General features: G+C 48.9%; 1 protein-coding gene across 2 annotated transcripts in view; it reads right to left on the bottom strand.

Annotated features, from left to right (window-relative positions):
• The window catches only part of LOC128686295 (protein Hook homolog 3), a 753,866-nt gene that overhangs the window by 372,501 nt on the left and 357,248 nt on the right, over positions 1–24,117 (bottom strand). For both annotated transcript variants that reach the window (XM_070085977.1, XM_070085978.1), the window contains exon 3: positions 701–803. In XM_070085977.1, the coding sequence (XP_069942078.1) occupies positions 701–803 (103 nt within the window). The remainder of the gene's footprint in view (positions 1–700; positions 804–24,117) is intronic.

Here is a 24,117-nt window from a genome sequence, read left to right on the forward strand (position 1 = left end):
ACTGTGAGAACAAGTGACACGGCCAGATAGACTGTGAGAGCAAGTGACACGGCCAGGTAGACTGTGAGAGCAAGTGACACGGCCAGGTAGACTGTGAGAGCAAGTGACACGGCCAGGTAGACTGTGAGAGCAAGTGACACGGCCAGGTAGACTGTGAGAGCAAGTGACACGGTCAAGTAGACTGTGAGAGCAAGTGATACGGTCAAGTAGACAGAGCAAGTGACACGGCCAGGTAGACAGGAAGACATGTTAGTTCAGGTAGACAGGAGAGCAATGAGTGGCAGACATCTACGTCACAGCTACAATACTGAAGGTGAATGGTGTACTGTCGACAACATTAAACAAAAGATACATAGAACAACAACGTTTCTCTCTGTTAGAACCAGAAGTTCTCCCAATAATAGCTTGTTCTTCACAATGTTTCCATTGTTCAAGTAGAATATTTACTGGGAACTTCAACCACCAACACCTCCCAAACACTAGCTGGAGGAGGAGCTAGAGTAGTAGAGGAGTAGGAGTAGGTGGTGGTGTAGGAGTAGGAGGTGGTGGTGGTGTAGGAGTAGGAGGTGGTGGTGGTGGCAGTAGTAGTAGTAGTATAGTACTACTACTACTACTCAGCTTCAAGAATGACAACAAAACAAGGTCAAAACGTGGATTTAAAACGAGTTTTACGTACACAGAAACAGTGATGGGAACTGACCTATGTTGTTGAGGTCTGGGAGGGAGAAGTGTTTGATGTTCTGGTTGAGTTGCTCCTGGTAGTAATCCACGATGGCTTGCAATACTTTCCTCAAGTTCGACACCTGCAATATACAAGCAACACTCTTAAAAACTCATCCATAACCTCAGTATACAAACCTTAATACCAATGTTTGAACATCACCTGACAAACATTAAAACATACAACAGCATCAAAAACACAGTATTACCAACTTATCAGAGTCAACACACGATCTTTGATACACCCGACAAACATATAGGTGCCAGGTGCATCTACTTGGCATCCAACATGACATGGGTGCCAGGTGCTTCTACCTGGCATCCAACATGACATAGGTGCCAGGTGCATCTACTTGGCATCCAACATGACATGGGTGCCAGGTGCTTCTACCTGGCATCCAACATGACATAGGTGCCAGGTGCATCTACTTGGCATCCAACATGACATGGGTGCCAGGTGCTTCTACCTGGCATCCAACATGACATAGGTGCCAGGTGCATCTACTTGGCATCCAACATGACATGGGTGCCAGGTGCTTCTACCTGGCATCCAACATGACATGGGTGCCAGGTGCTTCTACTTGGCATGACATGCCATCCAATCATGACATGGGTGCCAGGTGCATCTACTTGGCATCCAACATGACATGGGTGCCAGGTGCTTCTACCTGGCATCCAACATGACATAGGTGCCAGGTGCATCTACTTGGCATCCAACATGACATGGGTGCATCTTCTACCTGGCATCCAACATGACATAGGTGCCAGGTGCATCTACTTGGCATCCAACATGACATGCCATGCTTCTACCTGGCAAACATGACATAGGTGCCAGGTGCATCTACTTGGCATCCAACATGACATAGGTGCCAGGTGCATCTACTTGGCATCCAACATGACATGGGTGCCAGGTGCTTCTACCTGGCATCCAACATGACATGGGTGCCAGGTGCTTCTACCTGGCATCCAACATGACATAGGTGCCAGGTGCATCTACTTGGCATCCAACATGACATGGGTGCTGCTTCTACCTGGCATCCAACATGACATTGGTGCCAGGTGCATCTACCTGGCATCCAACATGACATGGGTGCCAGGTGCTTCTACCTGGCATGACATAGGTGCCAGGTGCATCTACTTGGCATCCAACATGACATGGGTGCCAGGTGCATCTACCTGGAATCCAACATGACATTGGTGCCAGGTGCATCTATGGGCATCCAACATGACATGGGTGCCAGGTGCATCTACCTGGCATCCAACATGACATGGGTGCCAGGTGCATCTACCTGGCATCCAACATGGCATTGGTGCCAGGTGCATCTACCTGGCATCCAACATGACATAGGTGCCAGGTGCATCTACCTGGCATCCAACATGACGTAGGTGCCAGGTGCATCTACCTGGCATCCAACATGACATGGGTGCCAGGTGCATCTACCTGGCATCCAACATGACATAGGTGCCAGGTGCATCTACCTGGCATCCAACATGACATAGGTGCCAGGTGCATCTACCTGGCATCCAACATGACATAGGTGCCAGGTGCATCTACCTGGCATCCAACATGACATAGGTGCCAGGTGCATCTACTTGGCATCCAACATGACATGGGTGCCAGGTGCATCTACCTGGCATCCAACATGACATAGGTGCCAGGTGCATCTACCTGGCATCCAACATGACATAGGTGCCAGGTGCATCTACCTGGCATCCAACATGACATAGGTGCCAGGTGCATCTACCTGGCATCCAACATGACATGGGTGCCAGGTGCTTCTACCTGGCATCCAATGTGACATAGGTGCCAGGTGCATCTACCTGGCATCCAACATGACATGTGCCAGGTAGATGCACCTGGCACGTGTCATATTGGATGCCTGGTAGATGCACATCTCCCAAGTCTCGCTGTCACTTGGGATAATTTCAGTATTTAGGTTTGAGGTCAGTTCCTACAGGAACTAGTTCCTAGAGGAACTAGTCCAAAACTATTATGTACCTCTCTCGTCTACATTCAAAGGAATACCGATGAAGAAACTTCCAGCGTTCCCATTATTTTAGATATTACTTCATACGGGCAGTGGAAGTTGTGTGTATGTTTACCAGGTGAAGAATCTAACCTGCCTTAAGGCGCCCGTCAGTATCCAGCTCCAGCAGTGTTCCAGCCTGGAGACAACAACTGACTCTCACCGTCAGTATCCAGCTCCAGCAGTGTTCCAGCCCAGCTCCAGCAGTGTTCCAGCCTGGAGACAACAACTGACTCTCACCGTCAGTATCCAGCTCCAGCAGTGTTCCAGCGGGAGACAACAACTGACTCTCACCGTCAGTATCCAGCTCCAGCAGTGTTCCAGCCTGGAGACAACAACTGACTCTCACCGTCAGTATCCAGCTCCAGCAGTATTCCAGCCTGGAGACAACAACTCACTCTCACCGTCAGTATCCAGCTCCAGCAGTGTTCCAGCCTGGAGACAACAACTCACTCTCACAGTCAGTATCCAGCTCCAGCAGTGTTCCAGCCTGGAGACAACAACTGACTCTCAAGTATCAGCTCCAGCAGTGTTCCAGCGGGAGACAACAACTGACTCTCACCGTCAGTATCCAGCTCCAGCAGTGTTCCAGCCTGGAGACAACAACTGACTCTCACCGTCAGTATCCAGCCCCAGCAGTGTTCCAGCTGACTCTCACAGTCAGTATCCAGCTCCAGCAGTGTTCCAGCCTGGAGACAACAACTGACTCTCACCGTCAGTATCCAGCTCCAGCAGTGTTCCAGCCTGGAGACAACAACTGACTCTCACCGTCAGTATCCAGCTCCAGCAGTGTTCCAGCCTGGAGACAATAACTCACTCTCACAGTCAGTATCCAGCTCCAGCAGTGTTCCAGCGGGAGACAACAACTGACTCTCACCGTCAGTATCCAGCTCCAGCAGTATTCCAGCCTGGAGACAACAACTCACTCTCACCGTCAGTATCCAGCTCCAGCAGTGTTCCAGCCTGGAGACAACAACTCACTCTCACCGTCAGTATCCAGCTCCAGCAGTGTTCCAGCGGGAGACAACAACTGGAGTATCAAGCAACTGACTCTCACCGTCAGTATCAGTATGTTCCAGCGGGAGACAACAACTGACTCTCAGTCAGTATCCAGCTCCAGCAGTGTTCCAGCCAACTGACTCTCACCGTCAGTATCCAGCTCCAGCAGTGTTCCAGCGGGAGACAACAACTCACTCTCACCGTCAGTATCCAGCTCCAGCAGTGTTCCAGCCTGGAGACAACAACTGACTCTCACCGTCAGTATCCAGCTCCAGCAGTGTTCCAGCGGGAGACAACAACTGACTCTCACCGTCAGTATCCAGCTCCAGCAGTGTTCCAGCCTGGAGACAACAACTGACTCTCACCGTCAGTATCCAGCTGTTCCAGCAGTGACTCTCACAGTCAGTATCCAGCTCCAGCAGTGTTCCAGCCTGGAGACAACAACTGACTCTCACCGTCAGTATCCAGCTCCAGCAGTGTTCCAGCGGAGAGACTCTCACCGTCAGTATCCAGCTCCAGCAGTGACTCTCACCGTCAGTATCCAGCTCCAGCAGTGTTCCAGCCTGGAGACCAAAACTGACTCTCACCGTTCCAGCGGGAGACAACAACTGACTCTCACCGTCAGTATCCAGCTCCAGCAGTGTTCCAGCGGGAGACAACAACTGACTCTCACCGTCAGTATCCAGCTCCAGCAGTGTTCCAGCCTGGAGACAACAACTGACTCTCACCGTCAGTATCCAGCTCCAGCAGTGTTCCAGCGGGAGACAACAACTGACTCTCACCGTCAGTATCCAGCTCCAGCAGTGTTCCAGCGGGAGACAACAACTGACTCTCACCGTCAGTATCCAGCTCCAGCAGTGTTCCAGCGGGAGACAACAACTGACTCTCACCGTCAGTATCCAGCTCCAGCAGTGTTCCAGCGGGAGACAACAACTGACTCTCACCGTCAGTATCCAGCTCCAGCAGTGTTCCAGCGGGAGACAACAACTGACTCTCACCGTCAGTATCCAGCTCCAGCAGTGTTCCAGCGGGAGACAGCTCCAGCAACTGACTCTCACAGTCAGTATCCAGCTCCAGCAGTGTTCCAGCGGGAGACAACAACTGACTCTCACCGTCAGTATCCAGCTCCAGCAGTGTTTCAGCGGGACTGACTCTCACCGTCAGTATCCAGCTCCAGGAGACAGTGTTCCAGCGGGAGACAACAACTGACTCTCACCGTCAGTATCCAGCTCCAGCAGTGTTCCAGCGGGAGACAACAACTGACTCTCACCAGTCAGTCCAGCAGTGTTCCAGCTCCAGCAGTGTTGTTCCAGCGGGAGACAACAACTGACTCTCACCGTCAGTATCCAGCTCCAGCAGTGTTCCAGCGGGAGACAACAACTGACTCTCACCGTCAGTATCCAGCTCCAGCAGTGTTCCAGCGGGAGACAACAACTGACTCTCACAGTCAGTATCCAGCTCCAGCAGTGTTCCAGCCTGGAGACAACAACTGACTCTCACCGTCAGTATCCAGCTCCAGCAGTGTTCCAGCTGACTCTCACCGTCAGTATCCAGCTCCAGCAGTGTTCCAGCGGGAGACAACAACTGACTCTCACCAGTCAGTATCCAGCTCCAGCAGTGTTCCAGCGGGAGACAACAACTGACTCTCACCGTCAGTATCCAGCTCCAGCAGTGTTCCAGCGGGAGACAACAACTGACTCTCACCGTCAGTATCCAGCTCCAGCAGTGTTCCAGCGGGAGACAACAACTGACTCTCACCGTCAGTATCCAGCTCCAGCAGTGTTCCAGCGGGAGACAACAACTGACTCTCACCGTCAGTATCCAGCTCCAGCAGTGTTCCAGCGGGAGACAACAACTGACTCTCACCGTCAGTATCCAGCTCCAGCAGTGTTCCAGGGGGAGACAACAACTGACTCTCAGCATTACCATCATTATTGTTTACATAGTTTAGATTAAAAATTAATTTAACTTTTCTAATAGAAGGCGTAATATATAGTCTGTGATGAGTACTCTCACTCTTAGTTACTCTTAAACATGTTCAACCACACCTAAGGAACTTGTTATCACTGAACGTCATGTTATTCTCCACTGCCCAATGAAAGCTTCCGCTAATATCTTTTTCCGTGCCTTCTACCAAGATGAATTTCATGCTTATTGTTATAATCTACAAATGGTAAGTAACAGTGGCGAGTGTTTTTATGTTATGAGTGTAGACACCAGTAGAGGCGCCAGGACACTACCAGTAGAGGCGCCAGGACACTACCAGTAGAGGCGCCAGGACACTACCAGTAGAGGCGCCAGGACACTACCAGTAGAGGCGCCAGGACACTACCAGTAGAGGCGCCAGGACACTACCAGTAGAGGCGCCAGGACACTACCAGTAGAGGCGCCAGGACACTACCAGTAGAGGCGCCAGGACACTACCAGTAGAGGCGCCAGGACACTACCAGTAGAGGCGCCAGGACACTACCAGTAGAGGCGCCAGGACACTACCAGTAGAAGCGCCAGGACATTACCAGGAGAGGCGCCAGGACACTACCAGTAGAGGCGCCAGGACACTACCAGTAGAGGCGCCAGGACACTACCAGTAGAGGCGCCAGGACACTAGTAGAGGCGCCAGGACACTACCAGTAGAGGCGCCAGGACACTACCAGTAGAGGCGCCAGGACACTACCAGTAGAGGTGCCAGGACACTACCAGTAGAGGCGCCACACTACCAGTAGAGGCGCCAGGACACTACCAGTAGAGGCGCCAGGACACTACCAGTAGAGGCGCCAGGACACTACCAGTAGAGGCGCCAGGACACTACCAGTAGAGGCGCCAGGACACTACCAGTAGAGGCGCCAGGACACTACCAGTAGAGGCGCCAGGACACTACCAGTAGAGGCGCCAGGACACTACCAGTCCACTAACACCTAGGTACACATTTTATACTGCTGGGTGAACAGGGACAGCAGGTGTCTTATGGAAACACGTCCTAATGTTTTCCAGCCGTACCAGAGATTAGAACTCCGGACCTCAGTTTGTGAGCTGAGTGCGCTAGTGATCGAGCTTCGGGTTTACCTCCGGAGTCTACGTCATACGGGTTTAGCATCACCCCCGAGCAGACCTCCCTTTACCTTCCACATCACCCCAAGGTGATGTATAATCCTATGGGTTTAGTGCTTCCCCTTTGATTATAATAATAATAATTCTCTCGTCTAAAAAATGATGTTAATGGTTGCTATAGTGTAGTATGACACAAGGTGGCGCACCCTTCACCTGGTAGTCTAGGAAAGTGATGTCATAACAATCTCTGACTTGCAGTTAGTATTCCACATCTCTGGATGGAAGGACCTTCCTGAGTATATCTCAACATATTCTGGTTGCTGGTACCTCCACACTCACAAGTGTTGAGTATATCTCAACATATTCCGGTTGCTGGTACCTCCACACTCACAAGTGTTGAGTATATCTCAACATATTCTGGTTGCTGGTACCTCCACACTCACAAGTGTTGAGTATATCTCAACATATTCTGGTTGCTGGTACCTCCACACTCACAAGTGTTGAGTATATCGCAACATATTCTGGTTGCTGGTACCTCCACACTCACAAGTGTTGAGTATATCTCAATATATTCTGGTTGCTGGTACCTCCACACTCACAAGTGTTGAGTATATCTCAATATATTCTGGTTGCTGGTACCTCCACTCTCACAAGTATATGCAGATCACCTTAGCATAATAATAACAAATATTTACTGTTTACATACATTCTGAGGTGTTCTGTATTCTCTTCGCCATTTTTCTTTGAACATAATTCTCTTGTTTGTTCTCTTTCTTGATTTCGGGGTATTGTTGTGTCTTCTTCAGTACCTTCCATCTTGATCATCTACCACCTACCTCATCTCTGTTGTGTCTTCTTCAGTACCTTCCATCCTGATCATCTACCACCTACCTCACCTCTGTTGTGTCTTCTTCAGTACCTTCCATCCTGATCATCTACCACCTACCTCACCTCTGTTGTGTCTTCTTCAGTACCTTCCATCCTGATCATCTACCACCTACCTCACCTCTGTTGTGTCTTCTTCAGTACCTTCCATCCTGATCATCTACCACCTACCTCACCTCTGTTGTGTCTTCTTCAGTACCTTCCATCCTGATCATCTACCACCTACCTCATCTCTGTTGTGTCTTCTTCAGTACCTTCCATCCTGATCATCTACCACCTACCTCACCTCTGTTGTGTCTTCTTCAGTACCTTCCATCCTGATCATCTACCACCTACCTCACCTCTGTTGTGTCTTCTTCAGTACCTTCCATCCTGATCATCTACCACCTACCTCACCTCTGTTGTGTCTTCTTCAGTACCTTCCATCCTGATCATCTACCACCTACCTCATCTCTGTTGTGTCTTCTTCAGTACCTTCCATCCTGATCATCTACCACCTACCTCACCTCTGTTGTGTCTTCTTCAGTACCTTCCATCCTGATCATCTACCACCTACCTCACCTCTGTTGTGTCTTCTTCAGTACCTTCCATCCTGATCATCTACCACCTACCTCACCTCTGTTGTGTCTTCTTCAGTACCTTCCATCCTGATCATCTACCACCTACCTCACCTCTGTTGTGTCTTCTTCAGTACCTTCCATCCTGATCATCTACCACCTACCTCACCTCTGTTGTGTCTTCTTCAGTACCTTCCATCCTGAGCATCTACCACCTACCTCACCTCTGTTGTGTCTTCTTCAGTACCTTCCATCCTGATCATCCACCACCTACCTCACCTATGTTGTGTCTTCAGTACCTTCCATCCTGATCATCTACCACCTACCTCACCTCTGTTAGTGTCTTCAGTACCTTCCATTCTGAGCATCTACCACCTACCTCACCTCTGTTAGTGTCTTCAGTACCTTCCATCCTGATCATCTACCACCTACCTCATCTCTGTTGTGTCTTCTTCAGTACCTTCCATCCTGATCATCTACCACCTACCTCACCTCTGTTAGTGTCTTCAGTACCTTCCATTCTGAGCATCTACCACCTACCTCATCTCTGTTGTGTCTTCAGTACCTTCCATCCTGATCATCTACCACCTACCTCACCTCTGTTAGTGTCTTCAGTACCTTCCATTCTGAGCATCTACCACCTACCTCATCTCTGTTGTGTCTTCAGTACCTTCCATCCTGATCATCTACCACCTACCTCATCTCTGTTGTGTCTTCAGTACCTTCCATCCTGATCATCTACCACCTACCTCACCTCTGTTGTGTCTTCAGTACCTACCATCCTGATCATCTACCACCTACCTCACCTCTGTTGTGTCTTCAGTACCTTCCATCCTGATCATCTACCACCTACCTCACCTCTGTTGTGTCTTCAGTACCTTCCATCCTGATCATCTACCACCTACCTCACCTCTGTTGTGTCTTCAGTACCTTCCATCCTGATCATCTACCACCTACCTCACCTCTGTTGTGTCTTCAGTACCTTCCATCCTGATCATCTACCACCTACCTCACCTCTGTTGTGTCTTCAGTACCTTCCAGTACCTTCCATCCTGATCATCTACCACCTACCTCACCTCTGTTGTGTCTTCAGTACCTTCCATCCCGTATCCTACCTCACCTCGGTTGTGTCTTCAGTACCTTCCATCCTGATCATCTACCACCTACCTCACCTCTGATCATCTACCACCTACCTCACCTCTGTTGTGTCTTCAGTACCTTCCATCCTGATCATCTACCACCTACCTCACCTCTGTTGTGTCTTCAGTACCTTCCATCCTGATCATCTACCACCTACCTCACCTCTGTTGTGTCTTCAGTACCTTCCATCCTGATCATCTACCACCTACCTCACCTCTGTTGTGTCTTCTTCAGTACCTTCCATCCTGATCATCTACCACCTACCTCACCTCTGTTGTGTCTTCTTCAGTACCTTCCATCCTGATCATCTACCACCTACCTCACCTCTGTTGTGTCTTCTTCAGTACCTTCCATCCTGATCATCTACCACCTACCTCACCTCTGTTGTGTCTTCTTCAGTACCTTCCATCCTGATCATCTACCACCTACCTCACCTCTGTTGTGTCTTCTTCAGTACCTTCCATCCTGATCATCTACCACCTACCTCATCTCTGTTGTGTCTTCTTCAGTACCTTCCATCCTGATCATCGACCACCTACCTCACCTCTGTTGTGTCTTCTTCAGTACCTTCCATCCTGAGCATCTACCACCTACCTCATCTCTGTTGTGTCTTCTTCAGTACCTTCCATCCTGATCATCTACCACCTACCTCACCTCTGTTAGTGTCTTCAGTACCTTCCATCCTGATCATCTACCACCTACCTCATCTCTGTTGTCTCTTCTTCAGTACCTTCCATCCTGATCATCTACCACCTACCTCACCTCTGTTGTGTCTTCTTCAGTACCTTCCATCCTGAGCATCTACCACCTACCTCACCTCTGTTGTGTCTTCAGTACCTTCCATCCTGAGCATCCACCACCTACCTCACCTCTGTTGTGTCTTCAGTACCTTCCATCCTGAGCATCCACCACCTACCTCACCTCTGTTGTGTCTTCAGTACCTTCCATCCTGATCATCTACCACCTACCTCACCTCTGTTGTGTCTTCAGTACCTTCCATCCTGAGCATCCACCACCTACCTCACCTCTGTTGTGTCTTCAGTACCTTCCATCCTGATCATCCACCACCTACCTCACCTCTGTTGTGTCTTCAGTACCTTCCATCCTGATCATCCACCACCTACCTCACCTCTGTTGTGTCTTCAGTACCTTCCATCCTGAGCATCCACCACCTACCTCACCTCTGGTAGTGTCTTCAGTACCTTCCATCCTGATCATCCACCACCTACCTCACCTCTGTTGTGTCTTCAGTACCTTCCATCCTGAGCATCCACCACCTACCTCACCTCTGTTGTGTCTTCAGTACCTTCCATCCTGAGCATCCACCACCTACCTCACCTCTGTTAGTGTCTTCAGTACCTTCCATCCTGATCATCCACCACCTACCTCACCTCTGTTGTGTCTTCAGTACCTTCCATCCTGAGCATCCACCACCTACCTCACCTCTGTTAGTGTCTTCAGTACCTTCCATCCTGATCATCCACCACCTACCTCACCTCTGTTAGTGTCTTCAGTACCTTCCATCCTGAGCATCCACCACCTACCTCACCTCTGTTGTGTCTTCAGTACCTTCCATCCTGAGCATCCACCACCTACCTCACCTCTGTTGTGTCTTCTTCAGTACCTTCCATCCTGAGCATCCACCACCTACCTCACCTCTGTTGTGTCTTCTTCAGTACCTTCCATCCTGATCATCTACCACCTACATCACCTCTGTTGTGTCTTCTTCAGTACCTTCCATCCTGATCATCTACCACCTACCTCACCTCTGTTGTGTCTTCTTCAGTACCTTCCATCCTGATCATCCACCACCTACCTCACCTCTGTTGTGTCTTCTTCAGTACCTCACCATCCTGATCATCTACCACCTACCTCACCTCTGTTGTGTCTTCTTCAGTACCTTCCATCCTGATCATCCACCACCTACCTCACCTCTGTTGTGTCTTCTTCAGTACCTTCCATCCTGATCATCTACCACCTACCTCACCTCTGTTGTGTCTTCTTCAGTACCTTCCATCCTGATCATCCACCACCTACCTCACCTCTGTTGTGTCTTCTTCAGTACCTTCCATCCTGATCATCTACCACCTACCTCACCTCTGTTGTGTCTTCTTCAGTACCTTCCATCCTGATCATCCACCACCTACCTCACCTCTGTTGTGTCTTCTTCAGTACCTTCCATCCTGATCATCTACCACCTACCTCACCTCTGTTGTGTCTTCTTCAGTACCTTCCATCCTGATCATCCACCACCTACCTCACCTCTGTTGTGTCTTCTTCAGTACCTTCCATCCTGATCATCTACCACCTACCTCACCTCTGTTGTGTCTTCTTCAGTACCTTCCATCCTGATCATCCACCACCTACCTCACCTCTGTTGTGTCTTCTTCAGTACCTTCCATCCTGAGCATCCACCACCTACCTCACCTCTGTTGTGTCTTCTTCAGTACCTTCCATCCTGATCATCCACCACCTACCTCACCTCTGTTGTGTCTTCTTCAGTAGCTTCCATCCTGAGCATCCACCACCTACCTCACCTCTGTTGTGTCTTCTTCAGTACCTTCCATCCTGAGCATCCACCACCTACCTCACCTCTGTTGTGTCTTCTTCAGTACCTTCCATCCTGAGCATCCACCACCTACCTCACCTCTGTTGTGTCTTCTTCAGTACCTTCCATCCTGAGCATCTACCACCTACCTCACCTCTGTTGTGTCTTCTTCAGTACCTTCCATCCTGATCATCTACCACCTACCTCACCTCTGTTGTGTCTTCTTCAGTACCTTCCATCCTGAGCATCCACCACCTACCTCACCTCTGTTGTGTCTTCTTCAGTACCTTCCATCCTGATCATCTACCACCTACCTCACCTCTGTTGTGTCTTCTTCAGTACCTTCCATCCTGATCATCTACCACCTACCTCACCTCTGTTGTGTCTTCTTCAGTACCTTCCATCCTGATCATCCACCACCTACCTCACCTCTGTTGTGTCTTCTTCAGTACCTTCCATCCTGATCATCTACCACCTACCTCACCTCTGTTGTGTCTTCTTCAGTACCTTCCATCCTGATCATCTACCACCTACCTCACCTCTGTTGTGTCTTCTTCAGTACCTTCCATATCATCTACCACCTACCACCTCTGTTGTGTCTTCTTCAGTACCTTCCATCCTGATCATCCACCAATTACCTCACCTCTGTTGTGTCTTCTTCAGTACCTTCCATCCTGATCATCCACCACCTACCTCACCTCTGTTGTGTCTTCTTCAGTACCTTCCATCCTGATCATCTACCACCTACCTCACCTCTGTTGTGTCTTCTTCAGTACCTTCCATCCTGATCATCTACCACCTACCTCACCTCTGTTGTGTCTTCTTCAGTACCTTCCATCCTGATCATCCACCACCTACCTCACCTCTGTTGTGTCTTCTTCAGTACCTTCCATCCTGATCATCTACCACCTACCTCACCTCTGTTGTGTCTTCTTCAGTACCTTCCATCCTGATCATCTACCACCTACCTCATCTCTGTTGTGTCTTCTTCAGTACCTTCCATCCTGATCATCTACCACCTACCTCATCTCTGTTGTGTCTTCTTCAGTACCTTCCATCCTGATCATCTACCACCTACCTCACCTCTGTTGTGTCTTCTTCAGTACCTTCCATCCTGATCATCCACCACCTACCTCACCTCTGTTGTGTCTTCTTCAGTACCTTCCATCCTGATCATCTACCACCTACCTCACCTCTGTTGTGTCTTCTTCAGTACCTTCCATCCTGATCATCTACCACCTACCTCATCTCTGTTGTGTCTTCTTCAGTACCTTCCATCCTGATCATCTACCACCTACCTCATCTCTGTTGTGTCTTCTTCAGTACCTTCCATCCTGATCATCTACCACCTACCTCACCTCTGTTGTGTCTTCTTCAGTACCTTCCATCCTGATCATCCACCACCTACCTCACCTCTGTTGTGTCTTCTTCAGTACCTTCCATCCTGATCATCCACCACCTACCTCACCTCTGTTGTGTCTTCTTCAGTACCTTCCATCCTGATCATCCACCACCTACCTCACCTCTCTCCTCCATAACTTGAACCTCCAACTCACTACTTGTACAAGGCTCACCAGGAAATTCCTTATATCATCTATGTTGTGATTATCAGTGCTTTCCTTGACCCTCTCCAACCATCCGTCTCTCTCTCTCTCTCTCTCTCTCTCTCTCTCTCTCTCTCTCTCTCTCTCTCTCTCTCTCTCTCTACGAGAAATCACGAACTACTGTCGCATTTAAAGTCATTCTTCGTGACTGTTTAAGTTCACAAATGAAGCATGAAATATTGTACCAGAAACTACAACATCCAACATCCAACATCCACAAGATAAACACTGTTACAACACCTCCAATATTAACAACAGTCGCTGAACACTGTTGTACATAACGTTCCAGTGTGTGATACACAACTTTACACCGTTATACCTTAAAACTGACCAACGTGGGGAAGACGCAGAGGGAGGGACATGGAGGATGAGGAAGGAGTGGCCGGGGTGGGTGTCCTTCAATGACCTGCTTCCCTCCATGACTGCTTCACTCCATGACTGCCTCCCTCCATGACTGCCTCCCTCCATGACTGCCTCCCTCCATGACTGCCTCCCTCCATGACTGCTTCCCTGCATGACTGCCTCCTTCCATGACTGCCTCCCTCCATGACTGCCTCCCTCCATGACTGCCTCCCTCCATGACTGCCTCCCTCCATGACTGCCTCCCTCCATGACTGCCTCCCTCCATGACTGCCTCCCTCCATGACTGCCTCCCTCCATGACTGCCTCCCTCCATGACTGCCTCCCTCCATGACTGCCTCCCTCCATGACTGCCTCCCTCCATGACTGCCTCCCTCCATGACTGCTTCCCTCCATGACTGCCTCCCTCCATGACTGCCTCCCTCCATGACTGCTTCCCTCCATGACTGCCTCCCTCCATGACTGCCTCCCTCCATGACTGCCTCCCTCCATGACTGCCTCCCTCCATGACTGCCTCCCTCCATGACTGCCTCCCTCCATGACTGCTTCCCTCCATGACTGCTTCCCTCCATGACTGCCTCCCTCCATGACTGCCTCCCTCCATGACTGCTTCCCTCCATGACTGCCTCCCTCCATGACTGCCTCCCTCCATGACTGCTTCCCTCCATGACTGCCTCCCTCCATGACTGCCTCCCTCCATGACTGCTTCCCTCCATGGCTGCCTCCCTCCATGGCTGCTTCACTCCATGACGGCTTCCCTCCACGGCTGCCTCACTCCACGGCTGCCTCACTCCATGGCTGCCTCACTCCACGGCTGCCTCACTCCATGGCTGCCTCACTCCATGGCTGCCTCACTCCATGGCTGCCTCACTCCATGGCTGCCTCACTCCATGGCTGCCTCACTCCATGACTGCTTCCCTCCATGACTGCTTCCCTCCATGACTGCTTTCCACCATGAGTCTTCCATGACTGCCTCACTCCATGACTGCCTCACTCCATGACTGCCTCACTCCATGACTGCCTCACTCCATGACTGCCTCACTCCATGACTGCCTCACTCCATGACTGCCTCACTCCATGGCTGCCTCACTCCATGGCTGCCTCACTCCATGGCTGCCTCCCTCCTTGACTGCCTCCCTCCTTGACTGCCTCCCTCCTTGACTGCCTCCCTCCTTGACTGCCTCCCTCCATGGTTGTTTTCCCTGCCAATGATTAGAGACAGCAGTAGTGTCACGTGTGCTGACACACACAGCAGTAGTCACGCGTGTTGACACACAGCAGTAGTGTCACGTGTGCTGACACACACAGCAGTAGTGTCACGTGTGCTGACACACACAGCAGTAGTGTCACGTGTGCTGACACACACAGCAGTAGTGTCACGTGTGCTGACACACACAGCAGTAGTGTCACGTGTGCTGACACACACAGCAGTAGTGTCACGTGTGCTGACACACCAGGAGTGTCACATGTGCTGACACACCAGGAGTGTCACATGTGCTGACACACACAGCAGTAGTGTCACGTGTGCTGACACAGCAGTAGTGTCACGTGTGCTGACACAGCAGTAGTGTCACGTGTGCTGACACAGCAGTAGTGTCACGTGTGCTGACACAGCAGTAGTGTCACGTGTGCTGACACAGCAGTAGTGTCACGTGTGCTGACACAGGAGTAGTGTCACGTGTGCTGACACAGCAGTAGTGTCACGTGTGCTGACACAGCAGTAGTGTCACGTGTGCTGACACAGCAGAAGTGTCACGTGTGCTGACACAGCAGTAGTGTCACGTGTGCTGAAACAGCAGTAGTGTCACGTGTGCTGACACAGCAGTAGTGTCACGTGTGCTGACACAGCAGTAGTGGTACGTGTGCTGACACACACAGCAGTAGTGGTACGTGTGCTGACACACACAGCAGTAGTGTCATGTGTGCTGACACACACAGCAGTAGTGTCAAGTGTGCTGACACACAGCAGTAGTGTCACGTGTGCTGACACAGCATTAGTGTCACGTGTGCTTAAACACACAGCAGTAGTGTCACGTGTGCTGACACACAGCAGTAGTGTCAAGTGTGCTGACACACAGCAGTAGTGTCACGTGTGCTGACACACAGCATTAGTGTTACGTGTGCTGAAACACACAGCAGTAGTGTCAAGAATGCTGACACATACAGCAGTAGTGTCACGTGTACTGACACACACAACAGTAGTTTCACGTGTACTGACACACAGTAGCGTCATGTGTGCTGACACAGTAGTGTCATGTGTGCTGACACACAGTGTCATGTGTGCTGACAACAGGAATATCATGTGTGCTGACACAAACAACACGAGTATCATGTGTGCTGACACACTACAGTAGTGTCACGTGTGCTGACACACACAGTAGTAGTGTCACGTGTGCTGACACACAGCAGTAGTGTCACGTGTGCTGACACACAGTAGTGTCACGTGTGCTGACACACAGAGCAGTAGTGTCACGTGTGCTGACACACAGCAGTAGTGTCACGTGTGCTGACACACACAGTAGTGTCATGTGTGCTGACACAGTAGTGTCATGTGTGCTGACACAGTGTCATGTGTGCTGACACACAGTAGTGTCATGTGTGCTGACACAACAGGAATATCATGTGCTGACACACACAACAGGAGTATCATGTGTGCTGACACAACAGTAGTGTCACGTGTGCTGACACACAGCAGTAGTGTCACGTGTGTTGACACACAGCAGTAGTGTCACGTGTGCTGACACACAGCAGTAGTGTCACGTGTGCTGACACACAGTGTCACGTGTGCTGACAGAGCAGTAGTGTCACGTGTGCTGACACAGAGCAGTAGTGTCACGTGTGCTGACACAGAGCAGTAGTGTCACGTGTGCTGACACAGAGCAGTAGTGTCACGTGTGCTGACACACACAACAGTAGTGTCACGTGTGCTGACACACACAACAGTAGTGTCACGTGTGCTGACACACACAACAGTAGTGTCACGTGTGCTGACACACACAACAGTAGTGTCACGTGTGCTGACACACACAACAGTGGTATCACGTGTGCTGACACAACAGTAGTATCACGTGTGCTGACACAACAGTAGTATCACGTGTGCTGACACAACAGTAGTGTCACGTGTGCTGACACACAACAGTAGTGTCACGTGTGCTGACACACAACAGTAGTGTCACGTGTGCTGACACACAACAGTAGTGTCACGTGTGCTGACACACAACAGTAGTGTCACGTGTGCTGACACACAACAGTAGTGTCACGTGTGCTGACACACAGAGCAGTAGTGTCACGTGTGCTGACACACAGAGCAGTAGTGTCACGTGTGCTGACACACAGAGCAGTAGTGTCACGTGTGCTGACACACAACAGTAGTGTCACGTGTGCTGACACACACAACAGTAGTGTCACGTGTGCTGACACACAACAGTAGTATCACGTGTGCTGACACACAACAGTAGTATCATGTGTGCTGACACACAACAGTAGTATCATGTGTGCTGACACACAACAGTAGTGTCACGTGTGCTGACACACAACATTAGTGTCACGTGTGCTGACACAACAGTAGTGTTTACCTGGAGTTTACCTGGAGAGAGTTCCGGGGGTCAACGCCCCCACGGCCCGGTCTGTGACCAGGCCTCCTGGTGGATCAGAGCCTGATCAACCAGGCTGTTGCTGCTGGCTGCACGCAAACCAACGTACGAGCCACAGCCCGGCTGATCCGGAACTGACTTTAGGTGCTTGTCCAGTGCCAGCTTGAAGACAGCCAGGGGTCTGTTGGTAATCCCCCTTATGTGTGCTGGGAGGCAGTTGAACAGTCTCGGGCCCCTGACACTTATTGTATGGTCTCTTAACGTGCTAGTGATACCACTGACACAACAGTGGTATCATGTGTGCTGACACACAACAGTGATATCATGTGTGCTGACACACACAACAGTGGTATCACGTGTGCTGACACACACAACAGTGGCATCACGTGTGCTGACACACACACAACAGTGGCATCACGTGTGCTGACACACACACAACAGTGGCATCACGTGTGCTGACACACACACAACAGTGGCATCACGTGTGCTGACACACACAACAGTGGCATCACGTGTGCTGACACACACAACAGTGGTATCACGTGTGCTGACACACACAACAGTGGTATCATGTGTGCTGACACACACAACAGTGGTATCATGTATGCTGACACACACAACAGTGGTATCATGTATGCTGACACACACAACAGTGGTATCACGTATGCTGACACACAACAGCGGTATCACGTGTTCTGACACACACAACAGTGGTATCACGTGTTCTGACACACACAACAGTGGTATCATGTATGCTGACACACACAACAGTGGTATCGTGTATGCTGACACACACAACAGTGGTATCATGTATGCTGACACACAACAGTATTATCACGTGCTCTGACACACACAACAGTGGTATCACGTGTTCTGACACACACAAGTGGTATCACGTGTTCTGACACACACAACAGTGGTATCACGTATGCTGACACACACAACAGTGGTATCACGTATGCTGACACACACAACAGTGGTATCACGTATGCTGACACACACAACAGTGGTATCATATATGCTGACACACACAACAGTAGTATCACGTGTTCTGACACACACAACAGTGGTATCACGTGTTCTGACACACACAACAGTGGTATCATGTATGCTGACACACACAACAGTGGTATCATGTATGCTGACACACACAACAGTGGTATCATGTGTGCTGACACACACAACAGTGGTATCATGTGTGCTGACACACACAACAGTAGTATCATGTGTGCTGACACACACAACAGTAGTGTCATGTGTGCTGACACACACAACAGTAGTGTCATGTGTGCTGACACAACAGTAGTATCACGTGTGCTGACACACAACAGTAGTATCACGTGTGCTGACACACACAACAGTGGTATCACGTGTGCTGACACACACAACAGTAGTATCATGTGTGCTGACACACGCAACAGTAGTGTCATGTGTGCTGACACACAGTAGTATCATGTGTGCTGACACACGCAACAGTAGTATCACGTGTGCTGACACACACAACAGTGGTATCATGTGTGCTGACACACAACAGTGGTATCATGTATGCTGACACACACAACAGTAGTATCACGTGTTCTGACACACACAACAGTAGTATCACGTGTTCTGACACACACAACAGTGGTATCACGTGTTCTGACACACACAACAGTGGTATCATGTATGCTGACACACACAGCAGTAGTGTCACGTGTGCTGACACACACAGCAGTAGTGTCACGTGTGCTGACACACACAGTAGTGTCACGTGTGCTGACACACACAGTAGTAGTGTCACGTGTGCTGACACACACAGCAGTAGTGTCACGTGTGCTGACACACACAGCAGTAGTGTCACGTGTGCTGACACACAGCAGTAGTGTCACGTGTGCTGACACACAACAGTAGTGTCACGTGTGCTGACAAACACAGCAGTAGTGTCACGTGTGCTGACAAACACAGCAGTAGTGTCACGTGTGCTGACACACACAACAGTAGTATCATGTGTGCTGACACACACAACAGTAGTGTCACGTGTGCTGACACACACAACAGTAGTATCATGTGTCCACAACACTTACATTATCATGTGTTAGTGTATACACTGCCTTCACTCAATACTTTCTTCCCATTACTCACAGTAAGTGCTGGCAAGCACCACTTCTCGACACTTTCCCACACTTAAAACTGGACACTACAACACCTCCACTTGAACTTACAATCATGACACTAACTGTGTGCTCTAACAAAAATATTGTACATTTTCTTTGCGAGAGAATACAAAAGTATTGTAGGTGAGTGATTATTACAACCCAGGATTCCAAATATCCTGTTATCCCGGGTGTAATGGGAGCAAAATAAACACAGCAGAAAAAGTTTAGACTTATATTATCCTTCACCAATTTAGAACAGCAATATGTACACTATGTACAGTGATAAGTATAGTGCACTCCACGGTAAGCAAGACAGAAATAGAAGCCACAAGATAGCAGACCGTGCTTCAACCAGCTCTAGAATGGGAATGACAAGGGCAGACAGGAGAGTGGTACCCACATAACCTCTGCGATTGCCAAAACCATCTTCTTATTGGCTAGAACCTGGTCACTAGTTGAACGACGGGGCCCCATCATCAACTCTTAGCAACCTGGTTTGCTGGTTGGGGGAGATAGCCTGTAAATGAGGGTGTGTACATGCGCCGAATAAAGGTTACGTACTCTTTGCATGCCACACCCCCACCCCGAGAAGGCTCAGGATTAGGCTGCCACCTCCCAGTGGTAACCATGCCGCCATGGCACAAAATAATGGGATTTCCTTTCCTCTCCACCATCCAACTCTTAGATAGAGCTCAGCTTTTCTTGTGACCAAAAGCCAAATCCTAAACTTAGAGTGAGACAGCAGTCAGACAGGCTAGCATAGGTCCAAGATACAGGCGGACGGTAGCCCGCATCCCCTCACTAAAAAAAAACCCCACACCAGGGGATAAAAAAAAAAGAGCGTGAAAAGGGGTTACCACAAATAACATCCTAACCTAAATAAAAATATTAGACTCTAGATAAAGAGTCTGCCAACATATTTTCTTTGCCGGCAATATATTTAATGGAAATATTATAGGGCTGCAGCCTTAGCGTCCAGCGCATGAGCCTTGTGTTGTGGTTCTTCATGGCTTGGAGATATACTAGAGGATTGTGATCACTGTAGACTGTGACCACCTGCGATGTCTGGCCCACATAAACATCGAAATGCTCCAAAGCCAGTACCAGCGCGAGGGCTTCTTTTTCAATGGTAGAGTAAGCCCTCTGATGTGGCTGGAACTTGGCTGAAAAGTATGCTACAGGCTGCAACTCCTCATTCTCGTTTTGTAATAGTACTGCCCCAACTCGACTCACAAGCATCAACCTGTAATGAAAAAGGTTTGGAGAAGTCTGGAGACAAGAGAATGGGTGCAGTACACAATCTTTTTGCTTTATTAAAAGCAGTGTTACAGTCTGAGGTCCAATTAAAGGGAACTTTGTGACTGGTAAGAGAGGTAAGAGGGGCTGCAATATCTGAGAAATTCTTACAGAATCTTCTGTAAAATCCTATCATGCCTAGGAAATGTTGAAGAGATTTCCTATCATGAGGAACTGGATAATCTTTAATAGAAAGAACTTTAGCAAGTTTAGGTGCAACTTTACCACTACCTACTTCATGGCCTAGAAAAGTGACAGTGGCCTGGCCAAAGGAAGATTTAGATAAATTAACTGTTATATGGGAACTCTTAAAGGTCTCAAAAAGAGCCTTAAGTCTAAGTAGGTGTTGATCCCAAGTATCAGACACCACAACAATATCATCTAGGTATGCTGCCGTGCCTTCAAGTCCTTTAATAGCCTGATGGATAAGTTTCTGGAATGAAGAGGGGGAATTTTTCATTCCGAAGGGGGTAACTGTGTATTGATAATAACCTCCTGGAATTACGAAGGCAGAGATTTCCTTCGCCTTATCTGTCAAAGGTACCTGATAGTAGCCTTTAAGGAGATCTAACTTGGACACAAAAGTAGCCTTACCCACAAAGTCAATTACGTCATCCAGACGAGGAAGAGGGTAAGCATCTGTAATTGTGACCTTGTTCACTTTACGGTAGTCTGTACACATACGAAACCCTCCATCAGCCTTCTTCACAAGGATGCACGGTGAAGCCCATGGACTAGACTCCTCCTCCACTAAACCATGCTTTAATAAAAATTCTACTTCCTGCTGAAGTAGCCTTTGCTTTTCAGGATTAGCTCTGTAGGGGGAGAGTTTAATTGGTTTAGAGTTTCCCACATCTACATCATGATAACCTAACTTACATTTTTTCGGCACATCCGAAAAAATATTAGGATATGACTGTAGAAGCTCAGTTAAATTTGTTGCTTGCGTTTCAGATAATCCCTCCATTAAAGGGCTAGGATCCTTGAGGACAGAATTTGAAAGTTTAATATTAATTTCAGAGATAGAGTGCAAAGAGTCAGAGTCGTCCTCAGAGGTAGAGGACAGAGTCATTACTGGGACTTTATCTGGTGTATGAAAATACTTTAATTGATTAATGTAAATTTTAGTTTTTGAGGTCTTATCAATGGGAGCTACCACATAATTTACATCAGATAATCTACTTACAATCTGCATAGGTCCCGTAAATCTAGCTTTCAAGGTGTGGCCAGGTATAGGTTCCTGCACCAACACCTTGTCTCCTGGATGGAAGGAGTGGAATTGTGCACTTCTGTCATACCTCTGTTTCATCTTACTTTGAGCTGTCTTTAGGTTAGCCTTGGCTAACTAACGTGCCACCTGCAACCTTGAAGACGGGTTGTAAAGTGTTGAGCTAACGTCTTCTCCCATCCATCCTTCTTTGAGCACCCGAAGAGGACCTCGTACATTGTGCCCAAAGATCAGCTCAAACGAACTATACCCTGTAGACTCTTGCACCCTCTCTCATACTGAGCCTCCAATGCAGTGGTTAAGTCACGATCCTGCAGAAAGACTCGAACCTCTGTCCCACAGACTCCAGCAGGTTATCAATCAGAATAAGCTGCACCAGCTCCTCAAAGGTAGAGACACCACTTGCTTTATACCAGCTGGTAAAAGCTTTGGTTTGCTGTCTCACAAAGTCCACTAAGGATTGACCAAGCTGCCGCCTGCTTAAGTTAAATTGCTTTCTGTATTTGGCTGGGATACATGTATATGCTCCCAACACTGTGGTCTTCACTACTTGATAATCAGAAAATTCAGCGTCATTTAATACTGACGTAAATTCCTGTGCCTTACCCAATAATGCTGTATGAACCAACGATGCCCAATGCTGTTCCGGCCACCTCAAGGCTTGAGCCTGATTTTCGAAGCTTTCGAAAAATTACTCTGGTTCGGCCTCATTGAAGCGGGGAACAAGCTGTACTGCTTTTTGTAAACTAAAATCATTTACAGAATGCAAAAACTGCCTCCTTTCTCTTTCCCTATCAAATTCTTCCCTTGCGAATGCTCTCTGTTCCCTAGTTTGCTCAAGATTGATTTTTGCCAGCTGAAGTGCCAACGACGCTGATTCACCTTGAGACATCCCAGCTGCACTATACTGACCATTTTGCTCCGTAGGTGTATCATCTTCCTCGTGCGAGAACATAGGAGTTTTTGCCCTAGCTCCCGTAGAGGGAGGAGTCTGATGTGCCATCTCTTCTTCTATAAGTTTGTCAGCAATCAGTGAACGCAGTTGCGCAGCTGTGAGAGTGCGTTTGTATTTAATGCCAATGGAACGAGCAATTTGCCAACAACGCTGTAGGGACAATTTAGGTAGGTTATGCAAAGTATATGCCGACACCAGACGTCTGACTCGTCTAGGTGGCATAAGTTATTCGCTATGCACAGTACGATTGCAGAATACCCCAACGTAACACGTTAATTTGCAGAACACGCTTAGCTATGCACAGTACGATTGCAGAATACGCATACAAGCAAAGCCGAACAGGCTAGTAACAACTGACACGCAAAATTTGTAAAGCAATGCCAGACAGCTACACTGTTCTAGAAGATTGACCGTAGCGAAGCGAGCACACCGAACAAGCTAGTAGCGAGCTGTTGAACGATCACAATAGCAAGGTTGACCATAAAGCAACTGACACGCAAAATTTGTAAAGCAATGCCAGACAGCAAGCTGCACAATGTTCCCGCTACGAGCTTCACCCTAAGTTCAACCGTTTCTCTAAGTCCAGCTCCAGCTTTCGGACAGGCTACCCATATTACAACCCAGGATTCCAAATGGCCTGTTATCCCGGGTGTAATGGGAGCAAAATAAACAGCAGAAAAAGTTTAGACATATTATCCTTCACCAATTTAGAACAGCAATATGTACACTATGTACAGTGATAAGTATAGTGCACTCCACGGTAAGCAAGGCAGAAATAGAAGCCACAAGATAGCAGACTGTGCTTCAACCAGCTCTAGAATGGGAATGACAAGGGCAGACAGGAGAGCGGTACCCACTTCACCTCTGCGAGTGCGAAAACCATCTTCTTATTGGCTAGAACCTGGTCACTAGTTGAACGATGGGGCCCCATCATCAACTCTTAGCAACCTGGTTTGCTGGTTGGGGGAGATAGCCTGTAAATGAGGGTGTGTACATGCGCCGAATAAAGGTTACGTACTCTT

The sequence above is a fragment of the Cherax quadricarinatus genome, chromosome 17 (assembly GCF_038502225.1).
Source record: "Cherax quadricarinatus isolate ZL_2023a chromosome 17, ASM3850222v1, whole genome shotgun sequence".
NCBI classification, from domain to species: Eukaryota; Metazoa; Arthropoda; class Malacostraca; order Decapoda; family Parastacidae; genus Cherax; species Cherax quadricarinatus.